We start from the raw sequence: 13913 nt of genomic DNA, 5'->3' as shown, positions 1-13913 counted from the left end.
TTGTTAGTTGAGGGATATTTAATCAATCTGTGTTCTCATTCTCAAATACTGACTGTGCATTCTTCAGATACATCTAATTCTCAAATCGATGCTACCATTTCATATTTGGGCCCCTATGTCCAGCCATTTGATTGGTATTTCCATTTGGATATGATCACCCCAAACTCAACACATCCAGAACTGAAATCATCATGATCTCAAAATCACTACCCCTCCTGCATATTTTTGACCTCTTAAGTTCCTAACTTGGGAATTATTCTAAATTCCCTCCTCTGACCACCACTACACACACTACTTATCAGGTGCTTCCAATTTTACCTTTTTGAACTCATCGCTTCCTCTATTCCTGTTATACTTGTTCTAATGCAGGTTTCCATTAACTCTTGCCTGGATTCTGCAATAGCTTCCTCTCTACCTTCTGCCCTTAAACATATCCTAAGCACTGGTGCCCAATGACTCCATCTAAAAGGAAAATGGTGAGATCATTCTTCTACTTAAATTGTATTAATGGCTCCCTACAGCCTACAGGTGGAAAGGCAGTGATAGCTTGTTCTCTATCCCTTAGCAATACCCAGCATTTCCTCTGTGACATGGTGCTGGTTCGCTTCTTTACACTCCTCTCTTTCAAAGACCTTCTCTGTGCTGCCTGTTCAGCAGCACTCAAGTACATGCGGCAGTGCCCTGACACGCCTCACTCCAGCCATTTCTCAGTTAGTGCCTGAGTTTATTTTGCCACTTCCTCCTGAGTCCTTTCTTACCCTCTCCTCACCCCTAAGTTCACTTCCTTGCTTCCTACACTTCAGCCCCCATCTCCTGCTCCTAATTCCCCAGGCTCCATTAAGAAACCATTTATAGCTTTTTCCAGCTGCGTTAGGTGGCCCTTTGTGCTTCTAACTCACCCTGCACAACTACCTACCACCACATTTCCTGCACTGTTTGATACATCTCTGCTTATGACTCAGTCTCCCTTGCTGGAATGGCTCTCATTTCTTATTCATCTTTGTAGTGCCTGTGCCTAGCTCAGTGCCTGGCATACAGTAAGATCTCAGTAAATGTTTGCTGGGCTGTGGAGCTGGAGGCTCATCCTCCTGGCTTACTGGGACCACTTCTGCCTTGCCCTGGGTGCCTGTGTCCTACAGAGGCAGGCTCCCCGGGCTAAGAGCAGGAGCAAAGGTGGATAACAGCAGAATCGTGTCTTCTGAGTCCAGGCAACTTCTAAAAGCAATTCTGAGCTGTGGGAGTTATATTTTCAGACACTTAAACAAACACAAATACCTAACAGGTTGACATCAGCAGAAGAAAGGAGGTTAGGAATAGAAAAACAATAAGAAAAGTTCAAGACAAGCTGAAATTTTTAGGTAAAAGGCTGATGTGGAAGGATAAGGCCTGAACATTTGACTCTAATATTAAAAGGTTGATTTACTTGATTCACCAATGCCGGGAGCTGGTCCATCCTTGCTGTTTCAAGGGACCTGGCATATATGGCATACAGTTCTTAATATGTTTGCTCACCTTCTTGGCGCTGTGTTTTAACCAAGGTCACCTCTCCGAGAAAGGTTGTTTCTCCAGGTAGGAATTTTTCCCTGAAGTCAGGGAGGGGATGAAACTCCTTTTTTTTTTTTTTAAATATATTTTATTGAGTTTTTTTTTACAGAGAGGAAAGGAGAGAGATAGAGAGTTAGAAACATCGATGAGAGAGAAACATCGACCAGCTGCCTCCTGCACACTCCCCATTGGGGATGTGCCCGCAACCAAGGTACATGCCCTTGACCGGAATCGAACCTGGGAACTTTCAGTCCGCAGGCCGACGCTCTATCCACTGAGCCAAACGGGTTTCGGCGAAACTCCTTAACTAAGTGCCAGGCGGGTAGTTAATCACTACAAACAATCATGCTTAAGCTACATAATCTTTACTCCCTGGAATGGAGATAAGAAATGCCCTAACCTTTGTAATAGAGATTGATAGGATTGAATCAACTGGTATAAATACAGATGTAACAAGACAGCAAGACACAGAACTCAGAACACAGAACCAGACAGAGAGACAGAACTTCAGACACACAACTTAGAAGTCAGAAGAAAGAAGACAGAACTAAGAAGAGGGACCCTACAGACAGAACCTACACAGAACCTACAGACAGAAGAACTTCGCTGGAGAGAACATGGCAATAGATCCTGGACTGAACCTGACTATAGAACATGGCAAGAGAACCTGACTAGAACCTGGTGACTGAACCTGGCTGGAGATCTGAAGCAGAACCTCTCTGGAGATCCAGACCAGAACTTGGCTGGAGATCCGGGCTAGAGATCCTGGCTAGGCTGCTGATCAACTGAACGCTGCCTCTGTGTCATTCCTTCTTCGCCGACTCCGTCCACACCTTTGGGGACCCCTGGACCTGCTGGGGCCGGACCCCGGCATATGGCGCCCGAACAGGGACCCCTAGGTAAGCCCCACTCTCGGGATGGATCGGACTTCACCGTAGGAAGAAGGTGGATAGTCTTCGCCGACTCCGTCCACACCTTTGGGGACCCCTGGACCTGCTGGGGTTGGACCCCAGCATCTGGTGCCCGAACAGGGACCCCTAGGTAAGCACCCCGCACTCAGGACGGATAGGACTCCACCATAGGAAAAGGGTGGATAGTCTTCGCCGACTCCGTCCACACCTTTGGGAACACCTGGAAAAGGATTCCCCTAGGTAAGCCCCCCCCCCCCCCCCCGCATTGAGAACCCCCACACTCGGGACGGATAGGACTCCACCAGGGTGCTACAGACCCCCCTATAGAGGATAAGTAGGGTAAGAAGGTGGATAGTACAGAACTTAGATTGAGAAGATGTGCCATACTGAGTCCAAAGAAAGAAGACTCTGTATTGATCTTTAGATTAAGAAGATGTGCCATACTGAGTCTAAAGAAATAAGACTCTGTATTAATCTTTTAACACATATGCTTGCTAGCAGAGGAATTAAGGTTACTCCCAGTCAGACAGAACGTTTTATTCAAGAAGTATGTCCATGCTTTTCTGAGGAAGGAAAGGTAAATGTAGTGGCATGGGAGGAGGTAGGCCCAAGGAGCCTTATCCTTAACCCCACTGCAGCCTTTCTACCCTGGGAAAGTGCAGGATTGGCAAGCTCTCCCTGGGATGATAGATCAGGACTCAGGTAATAGCAGAAAGCGCCAATCCTACTCTTAAAATGGATATAAGAGAGCATTTCAGGTTTTTCTTTTTAATGCTTGATTTTAAAAAATAAAAAAGGGGGAATTTGCCGGGAGCCGGTCCATCCTTGCTGTTTCAAGGGACCTGGCATATATGACATACTGTTCTTAATATGTTTGCTCACCTTCTTGGCGCTGTGTTTTAACCAAGGTCACCTCTCCGAGAAAGGTTGAATCCCCAGGTAGGGATTTTCCCCTGAAGTTAGGGAGGGGATGAAACCCCTTAACTAAGTGCCAGGCGGGTAGTTAATCAATTTAACTACAAACAATCATGCTTAAGCTACATAATCTTTACTCCCTGGAATGGAGATAAGAAACGCCCTAACCTTTGTAATAGAAATTGACAGGATTAGAATCAACTGGTATAAATACAGATGCAACAAGACAAAAACAGACAGAATTCAGAAGACAGAAAGACACAGAACTTAGAACACAGGGCTTGGAAGACAGGACCAAGAGAGACAGAGCCTAGGCACAGAACCTACACAGAACGTTCTCTAGAGACAGAAGATGGACCCCAGCATCTGAACCTGACTACAGAAATTGGCAAGAGAACCTGACTAGAACCTGGTGACTGAACCTGACTGGAGTACCTGGACAGAACCTCTCTGGAGAGCCTAAGCAGAACCTCTCTGGGGATCGAGACCAGAACTTGGCTGGAGATCCTGGCTAGGCTGCTGATCAACTGAACACTGCCTCTGTGTCATTCCTTCTTCGCCGACTCCGTCCACACCTTTGGGGACCCCTGGACCTGCTGGGGCCGGACCCCGGCATATGGCGCCCGAACAGGGACCCCTAGGTAAGCCCCACTCTCGGGATGGATCGGACTCCACCGTAGGAAGAAGGTGGATAGTCTTCGCCGACTCCGTCCACACCTTTGGGGACCCCTGGACCTGCTGGGGTTGGACCCCAGCACACCAATGGCTCAAACATGACTCTCAACAACTGTTTTGGGTAACTTTCCAAATGAGTGAATTAATCACAAGAAAGTAACTTTAACTTTTTGTTCTTGTTATACCAAAAAAGAGGGAGGAGGGAAGAGAATTCTAGTGCTATTTTGTGAACTTGACATTTCCCAATTCAGAATGATACAACACAGATTTGGGCAATGGAAACAGCCCCCAGGGAAGAGGCAAGAGCAAAGAAGGGAGGGGCAGGCAGTTGGACTCTGGACCCCAAGGCTCTACTGTCTGTCACAGTGAATTGTGTCTCTCTAGGAACCTCACTTCCCTTCTGGAAGCACTCGCTTCTGAACGCAACAGGGGCTTGTGGAGGCACAAACAGGACATCCACTGAGGGCAGACAGTTACTACAATTCCATTCCATTCAATGTGACACACATTTATTGAGTTCTTTCATGTATCACAATTATAAGTCCAGCTGTGACAGGAGGGCATAAAAGTATTAGGCAGAGTTCCTGAGTTTGAAGAACATACAATTTAATAAATGATAGAGAATAACACTACCTGATCTGACTAATTGGCCTCTGTAGACAAAGGCCAGGGGACACCTTGAATAAAAAAAAGGGGGGGAGGTAAGAAATGAAATTTCCATCATATATTTAATGAAGAATTTAAATAGAAAAGTGAATGTAAGCAAAAAATATTAGTACACATGATTTGTGCCAACAAATGACTGTTTGTGCTGAATTTCACAAATGCAGCAGACCTTGCTGTGTATGCACAAGTTCAAAGGGCTATCTAAATGCCATTCTGCCAACAGGGAAAAATGCAAGACTTTAGAGGCCAAATTAAGAACACTTACTTAAAATTACATACCACTTCTGACTTGAGTAGCTCCTAAAAAACTAAAAAAATTCTAATAAAGTTGTAAGAGGTACATCAGTTTCAGAAGGAAGAGAGTAGAAACAAATACCTAGATTTTTTAAAAAAACTTTATTGTTGAAAGTATTGCATACATTCTCCCTTTTCCTCCATTGACCCCTTCTAACCTGCCCCTACCCCCCACCACAGGTCTCTATCACCCTCCTGTCTGTGTCCATGGGTTATGCTTATATGCATACAAGTTCTTTGGTTGATCTCTTCCCACTCCCACCTTCCCCCTGAAATTCCAGTCTTCCATGCTTCTATGTCTCTGGATCTATTTTGTACATCAGTTTATTGTGTTAATTAGATTCCACATATGAGTGAGATCATGTGATAATTGTCTTTCTCTGACTGACTTATTTCACTTAGCATAATAATCTCCAGGTCCTTCCATGCTGTCTCAAAGGGTAAGAAACCCTTCTTTTTTACTGCTGCATAGTGGTCCATGGTGTAAATGTACCACAGCTTTCTTATCCACTCATCTAGTGATGGGCACTGGGACTGTTTCCAGATCTTAGCTATTGTAAATTGTGCTGCTATGAACATAGAGGTGCATACATTCTTTCTGATTGGTGTTTCGGGTTCCTTAGGATATATTCCTAGAAATGGGATCCCTGGGTCAAATGGGAGTTCCATTTTTAATTTTTTTGAGGAAACTCCATACTGTTTTCCATAATGACTGCACCAGTCTGCATTCTCACCAGCAGTGTACTAGGGTTCCCTTTTCTCCACATCCTTGCCAGCACTTGTCATTTGTTGCTTTTTTGATGGTAGCCATTCTGACAGGAATGAGGTGATATCTTATTGTCATTTTAATTTTCATCTTTCTGATGATCATTTTTTATATGTCTTTTAGCCATCTGTATATCCACTTTGGGTTAATAAAATTGCTAATGCAGATTGCTTTAGTTTCATTTTTTACTTACTGGTAACCCAATCAATTTATGACAAGAGGGATGAACTTCTGAAAACCAGCTGAATTTTCAAAAGGGGTATAAGACATCTGATGTTCTTGACATATGATACTTAATGCACTTCTCATAGCACAGAGAGGCAGCCCAGTGAGGTGGAAACAGTACTAGGGCTGGAGTCACAGGATAAGTTAGAGTCCTTCTGAGAATTAAATAAGATACCCTTTGGAAAGTGCGTGGGACATAATGTTTGTTAAGGAAACACAATTTCTTATTTCCTTCCCCTTCAAATTCTACATCAAATTGCATGGATTAATTCTGGAACAAAAACTTATTAAGTAAAGTGGGTCAGGGGGTAGCTAGTTTTGCGTGTGTGTGTGTGTGTGTGTGTGTGTGTGTGTGTGTGTGTGTTTAGGAGAATGGCTAGTTTTTAAAGGTTTTATAGCATTGTGATGTGACCTCTCAAAGAATGCTGATGTGATGCTGTGATAAAAATAAAAATCAATAAGGATAATTAGTATATAATCTCCTGTGAAACAGCTAACAAGGCTCTGTATAAAGGTAAACAAGGCATCCTCCTATACCTGGAGGAATGAACATTTAGTATGAAATTGCTTTGTCCTAGCAGAGAGGTGAAAGAATATTAAACTTGAAATCAGAAAATCTGGGTTTGATTTTAGATTCTGATATAACTAGTATTAACTGTGTGACCCAGGATAAGTTGGTTAATCTCTTTGAGCTTCCGTGACTTCATCTTTAAAGCAATAATGACAACATTCATTATACAGGAAGTGGCTGTGTAAAAGTGAGTAAAAAAATATCTTTTGAGAGCCCCTGGGTACGGGAATTTCATAGAGTTGGCCCATAATAAACATCGGTTGACTCAAAATCTTATAAGCTGCATTGAATTTTACAGATAACTCCAGGTAACAAGAGTCAAACTCCCCTTACCTTCATGCAGTAAAAGAAATAGAAATAAGAACATATACTGAGTATTATTCTGTGTAAAATGTAAAAAACTCAGACAAAATAGATGTAACAGAGTGAAATACTTGGCCCTTCCAATTCCATATTGTTCAAGCCTGCTTTGTTCCCATGGCCTTTGGGCTAATAGCTTCTGTTAGTATTGCAAAAAAATGTATTAATTATTAGAGGAATTCTGCTTCCAGCTTGAGGTTTATAAAAACAGACCCTTACCAGAAGGTGCCTCTCCAGAGGAGATAAGGGAAGTATATATTGTTTATTAAAGATTTGCAGGAACCTCCTGACCATACTCAACATCAAGCAGGGTCAACAGACTAAGCACAATCTTTCTCGTACCCTTAGTTGGTATCCAGATGTCTATGGTTGTCAATCATCTCTTGCCCCTCCTATTACTCTTTCCACTGACATGAAAGAAGCCTGAAATCTGTGCTTTCATAAGATAGATTTGAGGCACCACTAAGTCTCCCATCTTCTGGTGTTGGTGCCTTCTCCATGAGTAAACCTTTGCTTACTCAAAACTCTGGCATTTTGAATTTTGGCCTTTCAAAGTGTCAGGCTCACAGACTTTGGATCAGGAACACAGACACTTAAAAAAAGGTATAAATTATATCCATGACAAAAACATTTGTCCCTTCACATGAAGATGCTCCACCACAAGATCTTTGGGGTTTTAGACTCTTCTCTGTGTGTGAAATACATGTATGTACACATATGCATGTTCACCAATATGTATACACACAAACCCATCTTTTTATATCTTCATTTTCAAGGGGTCATCAACATCAAATGTTACAAGAAAGTATTTATCTTTCATAATCTTTGGTAAGTAAAAATTAAGAATCCTGCCCACATTACTCCATGATATTCGACCTCTCACTAATGCAAGTCAGAGCAGCTCTTTCTTAATCCACTTGTTCTCTCCTCACCCCCCCAGAACTCTATTGCAAGGAGATGCAATCCTTCACCAATGTAGCTTTCAGGTAAAAATGCATCCAGGGCATGATGGCACACTGGCACATGGTGGAGAGGCATAGTTACACTGGAGCACTAAACGAGCAGAGCCAGGCTCTCTAACCTGGAGGTCTGGTTTAGAGCTGGGCAGCTGAAGAAATGTGTGGCTGATTCAGGACAGGTATGGTTCGGCTGGTCTGAAACTCTAGTTCCAAAGACTCCCTCTACAGGCCTTGCACCCTACCTGAATCAACAGCAGGTTTATTGATTCAGCCTGTGTCAACACAAACTAACCTCTGTCCCAGAGGGAAAAAAAAGAGTACTCAGAATGTCTGTAGCTGGCCACTTAAGTCCTCGGCATTTGAGAGGAGTTTCCCAAGTTGTTATGGCAGACAGGTCGCATTACCAAGAGAAATAATTATTTCATTGTCATGTCTTTTTTGGTTAAGAAGGTAGGTGGAGTGGTGGAGTGGTGCAGTGGAAAAAGAGGGTCAGGGACACTGATACTCACTTTGGTTCTACAACTACTTGGCTCTGAGACAAGCCTTTCACCTGTTTATGTTCCCAATATGGAACACAAATGGTTTGATTTCCATGATTTGACAGTTTCCTCAGGTTCCAAACATTTGGGACTCTAAGAAATAGTATACAAACATTTTAAAACTAAGATTTCTATTATTAAATCAGGACAAATTAAAATAAGTGAATTAAACATACAACTTAAGATGACAGAGAAAAATATAAATCTAAAGAATATGGGCGGGCATGATTTAAGAGACATGTAAAACCAGAAAGTAATGAGTTATAAAATTATAGAACTAATCATTTCAAGAACTGGCTCTTTAAAATGACAGTAAAAGATCAAAAGTTCTGCCAAAGGTAAAGATTAAATCTGGGAGAAACTACAAATATACCACTTTAGGAAGGAAAATAAAATATATGATGAAGAACATTATATACACTCTATGTGAGAAATTCTTTAAAATTGTAAGAAATAAACAATCCTATAGAAAGCTGTTCTCAAAGGGATCCAAGAAAAATTTTCCACTATGCGGATAATTATGGGAGAAACTGTAGCAGTGATCCTATACAATAAAACCCTAATATGCAAATTGACCAAATGGCAGACCGACTCATTGTTATAATGTACACTGACCACCAGGGGGCAGACGCTCCCGAGAGGGAGGCGAACGGTGGCAGCGATTGGGGGGCGGGGCTGGCCAGCAGGCACCCCGCCAGTCGCTTCCTGCAGTGGCAATCAGGGGGCACAGTCGGCCAGCGGTGGCTCCAGGCCACCAGCCAAGGCGAGTGCCAGAGGGGCCCCCCCAATTACTCCACCTGCCGGTTGCCCCACATATTGGTTCTGATCGCAGTCAGGCCTAGGAACCCTACCCTATATATTGGAAACAGTCTCTTAGATTTAAAAAGTAAAACCTGCCCCCAGCCCTGACCAGTTTGGCTCAGTGGATAGAGCATCAGCCTGCGGACTGAAGGGTCCCAGGTTCAATTCTAGTCAAGGGCATGTATCTTGGTTGAGGGCACATCCCCAGTAGGGGGTGTGCAGGAGGCAGCTGATCGATGTTTTTCATCGATATTTCTGACTCTCTATCCCTCTCCCTTCCTCTCATAAAAAATCAATAAAATATATTTTTAAAAAATAAAAAGTAAAACCTGACAAGGCTACTCTAACACTGAAAAAACAGGATGATGCTGCGCTGACATGCATGGACTCTGGTTTGCACATTTTGTGGTCAGCCCTGATTCTGACACTTATAACTGTGTGACAAGGCCAATTACTTAACTTCTCTCTGCTTCAGTGTTTCCACCCATAAGATAGGGGAAATGGTACTACTGCCTCAGAAGGATCATGTTATGTACTACTTTTATAATCAGGGCAAAAAATGTAGCTGCCCATACAACAGCAAGATGCCTTTCACCTGTATGAAAAGTATGGTCACTGGTGCATGCAGCAACCTGGATTGTGAGAGGGATGTCCGACTGCTGGTTTAGGCCCAATCCAGGCCTAAACCGGCAGTCAGACATCCCGAGGGCACAGGCCAGACTGAGGGGACCCCCACACCCTGTGCACAAATTTTATGCACCAGGCCTCTAGTTAATAAATAAAACCCAATTTTCCCACAGCCACTAAGACCAAATTATGTTCTAAGCAATTGTTAAGCAATAGATACTCTTATATTATTCAAGTCATTCTGGATAACAACACAAAAAGATGGATTGTCAATTCATTTCATAAAACTCACATATCCTTGATACAAAAAGCAGAAAAATAGTGTTCAAAACAAACAAACAAAACAAAAATCCAGTCTGATAACACTTAGAAACAAAGATGCAGAAATCTTAAGAAAATATTACTAAATCAAGTTAGTAAAAAGAAAATTATTACAGCCCTGGCAGTGTGACTCAGTTGGTTGTGCATCATCCCATGTTGATTCACATGCCCAGGTTTCTGGCTCAATCCCCAGTTTGGGGCATGCAGGAGGCAGCTGATCAATGTTCCACTCTCACATTGATGTTTCTATCTCTTTCCCTCTCCCTTCCTCTCTCTCTAAAAATCAATAAAAATATTTTTAAAATAGAAAATTATTACAAAATATACTTTATGCCAGTAATACAGAGACAGTTCAACCTTAGATAAATAATAATTAATTACTTCAATCTACACTAATAATAGAGGAATATGGAAATGGGCCAGGACACTGTCACTACGACCAATCAGGATGGGGGCAGGGCCATGGCAGAGAGCTCTCAGGATGCTGTGCCGGGAGTCCGAAGGGCATGGAGAGAAAGGGAGAGCAGATAGGCAGTTAGGGGGATCAGGCCAGGAGGGGAGAGCAGATAGGAAGTTAAGGGGATCAGGCTGGCAGGGGAGAGCAGTTAGGCAGTTAGGGAGATCAGGCAAGGAGGGGAGAGCAGTTAGGCAGTTAGGGGGATCAGGCCCGGAGGGGAGAGCAGTTAGGGGGATCAGGCTGGCAGGGGAGAGCAGTTAGGGACATCAGGCCGGCAGGGGAGCAGTTAGGGGCATCAGGCAGGCAGGCAAGCAGTTAGGAGCCAGTGGTTCTAGATTGTGAGAGGGATCCCGGATTGGAGAGGGTGCAGGCTGTGCTGAGGGACCCTCCCCCACCCCCTGCACAAATTTTGTGCACCGGGCCTCTAGTCTACTATAATTGATCTCAAAAAAGTGGAAAACACATGATCATTTCAATAGATGCTAAAAAGTACTTAATAAAATTCACTTCCTAATAAAAAAAATTAGTTTGCTAGGATTTGAAGAATAAATCATTAATATGATAAAAATTATAATCTAAAACTAGCCAACACCTTACCTAAAATGGTGAAGCACTGTAGACATTCTCAATAAAATCAGAAACATAGTATTTCACAGTGTTATCTAGGAATTCTGACTAAGTAATAAAATAAGTAAAAGATAGAATGAGTTCCATTATTTACAGGTTATAATTTATACTGTAAAACCCATTACTGAAAAATCATCAGAATAAATAATTTCAGTAAGAAAGCTCATTAAAATAACAGTGTATGAAAAGTCATTGTTTTCCTATATATTAGCAATAATTGCTTGGCATACATATTCTCCACAAAGATAATAAAACAATAAAATCAAAATCTTAAGTACAGGGTCTATACCATAACTACTAAAATTAGCTTACTATAAGTTCTAAAATGGAGCATGCATATATTGATCTCTTATTAAATACTGTCCTAAGAGTTATATATATTATTGCATTTACTCTTCATAGCAGTGATGTACAATATTTTATACCCATTTACAGATGAAGAAACTGAGGCTAAAAAGTGTTAATATTCAAGCTAAAATGGGTGGACTCTGAATTCAAAAGCAGAAAACAAACATTATTACTTGCAGATAATAATATTATTCAAGTAGAAAATATAAGAGAATCATGAAAAACTACAACTACTGTCAGAGATAAAGTCATTATACAAATACTAGAGGCCTGGTGCATGAATTCATGCACCAGTGGGGTCCCTTGGCCTGGCCTGTGGGATTGGGCCAGAACCGGCTCTCTGACATCACCTGAGAGGTCCTGGATTATGAGAGCGCAGAGGCCGAGGGACCCCACTAGTACACGATTGGGGCCGGGGAGGAACATGGGAGGGCTCCAGGGCATGTACAGCCTGTCTTGCTCAGTCCCAATTGGCCAGATACCAGCTGCAAGCTAACCTACTGGTTTAAGCTTCTGCACCCTAGTGGTCAGTGCATGTCATAGCGAGCAGTTGAGCGGCCTTAGCATATCATTAGCACATTATGCTTTAATTGGTTGAATGGACAACTGGACACTTAGCATATTAGGCTTTTATTATATAGGATGCACAGATCAAATTATTTCCTATGTAGCAGGAAAGAAGAAGAAGAAAGAGGAGGAGGAGGGAGAGGAAGGGGTGGGGGAGGAGAAGGAATAAAGGGAAAAGAAATTCTGTTTCCAACTATAGTAAAAAATATTAGAAGATTTTCTGCTTGTCAGCCTTGAGTTCTTTTTTGAGTATGGAAAATGCAAAAGGCAAGAAGACACACGTTCTAAACCAAAGGTGCTGGGTCTGAGCTGATCTTTTTTTCCCTGGGGTTGTTAGAGCCAAAAAATAATTAGAAGCCCACACATACTGATGAGCATTGCAGACAGAAAATAAAGGTGGAGAGGCTTTGAGGGGAACTCCACAGAGAAGTCAGGAGCGTGGAAAAAGCTTGAAAATTGGAAAAAAGCTTCCAACCAACACAAGCTAAAGAGAAACATTGGGTTTCTGGTGAACCAAGTATACAAAGAACCTTAGGGATGGAGACCAAATGGAAGAGATCTATGAAAGATGACAAAGCTTCCTGTCCACAAAAGATGGCACAAGCAAATAAAAGAGTAAGAGTTCACAAGAAGATGCCAATTCCTCCACTACCTATTCACTTGTCACCAGTTAACCTAATTCACCAAGATGCCATGAGGTTTGGTGCCAGCTATTAAAGCTAAGCACCAAAAGCATGAAATTGGAAACATATAACAGGCTGCATGAACATGCTTACCCTAATCAAAAGGATATTCCTATCGCACCAGAGGAGGCAAGGATACTGACAGTAAAACAAAGGAAATTAAAGATGAAAAAGGGGGAAATGACTCTGGACAGTTTGGTCTTCCTGAAGTGACTGGTCCCCTGGAGGGAGGGCCTATTCCTGAAGGGGACGCTACTGCTCTCCTTGAGGAAATAGACAATATTTTCGTGACAACATCCGTGCCAGATGCTGTTTTTGCCTCCTGGAGCAGAACTTCAGCCATGACTGGGAAGACTGGGGATACGGAGACCTTGGTGTCACCGCAGGAGGCCTATGGTTACAAGTGGTCTGTGGTCCATGGGCAAAGTCTCCCTGCAGCCACAGGGGGTTGGGTTCAGCTACAGTTTTGTGCGGGGCAGGCCTGGATTCCTGAGAAACAGGGGCAAGTGTATGCACTCTTCTTGCTACCTGCCTGCAACTTTCCACCCTCATACCTGGAGAACAATATGTTGTGCCCCAAATGCATTCATAGGCATAAGTTATTAGTGAGAAGCCTCCAGTGAGATTATAATGCCACGAAAAAGAGTACAGCTATGCTTGTAATTAATGGTGGAAAGGTGACTACAATCAACTCCGTGGTGCCACTAACAGCCAAACTTCAGGCTGCTTGACACCCTCGGTGCTCCCTACTTACAGGGCCCACAGGCGGGTGGGGAGGAGATGTTAACCTCAGACTCCCAACAGTGCCTGCTGCTTCATCTGCTGGGATACAGACAGTTATGCTTTAAAATGAACAAGGCTTTCACAAATTATCTTTCATTGCAGTGAAGATGCAAGTCACTCATGCCATGCAAGGATTACCCATCTGAAACGGAAGTGACCCCAGCAGCTTTTTCATGGTGGGAGTCTGAGTGAACCTCGTGAAGGGAGCGGAGAAGCAGGTGTGCTCCCTCGCTGGACTCCTGCCTCAGAATTCTGACTCCTTTAGGGGTTGCT

General features: G+C 42.9%; 2 protein-coding genes across 2 annotated transcripts in view; one reads left to right on the top strand and one right to left on the bottom strand.

Annotated features, from left to right (window-relative positions):
• FRY (FRY microtubule binding protein) overlaps positions 1-13913 on the bottom strand; it is a 608287-nt gene that overhangs the window by 488383 nt on the left and 105991 nt on the right. The window lies entirely within an intron of this gene.
• On the top strand, positions 12712-13480 carry LOC132226642 (developmental pluripotency-associated protein 4-like). Its single transcript, XM_059681188.1, is given in 3 exon segments — positions 12712-12871; positions 12874-13056; positions 13059-13480. Coding segments are annotated over 3 exon segments (765 nt in total).

This window comes from Myotis daubentonii, chromosome 2, assembly GCF_963259705.1.
Source record: "Myotis daubentonii chromosome 2, mMyoDau2.1, whole genome shotgun sequence".
Lineage (NCBI taxonomy): Eukaryota > Metazoa > Chordata > Mammalia > Chiroptera > Vespertilionidae > Myotis > Myotis daubentonii.
The sequence above is the reverse complement of the archived record's forward strand: the minus strand, read 5'-3'. Positions and strand labels throughout refer to the sequence as shown.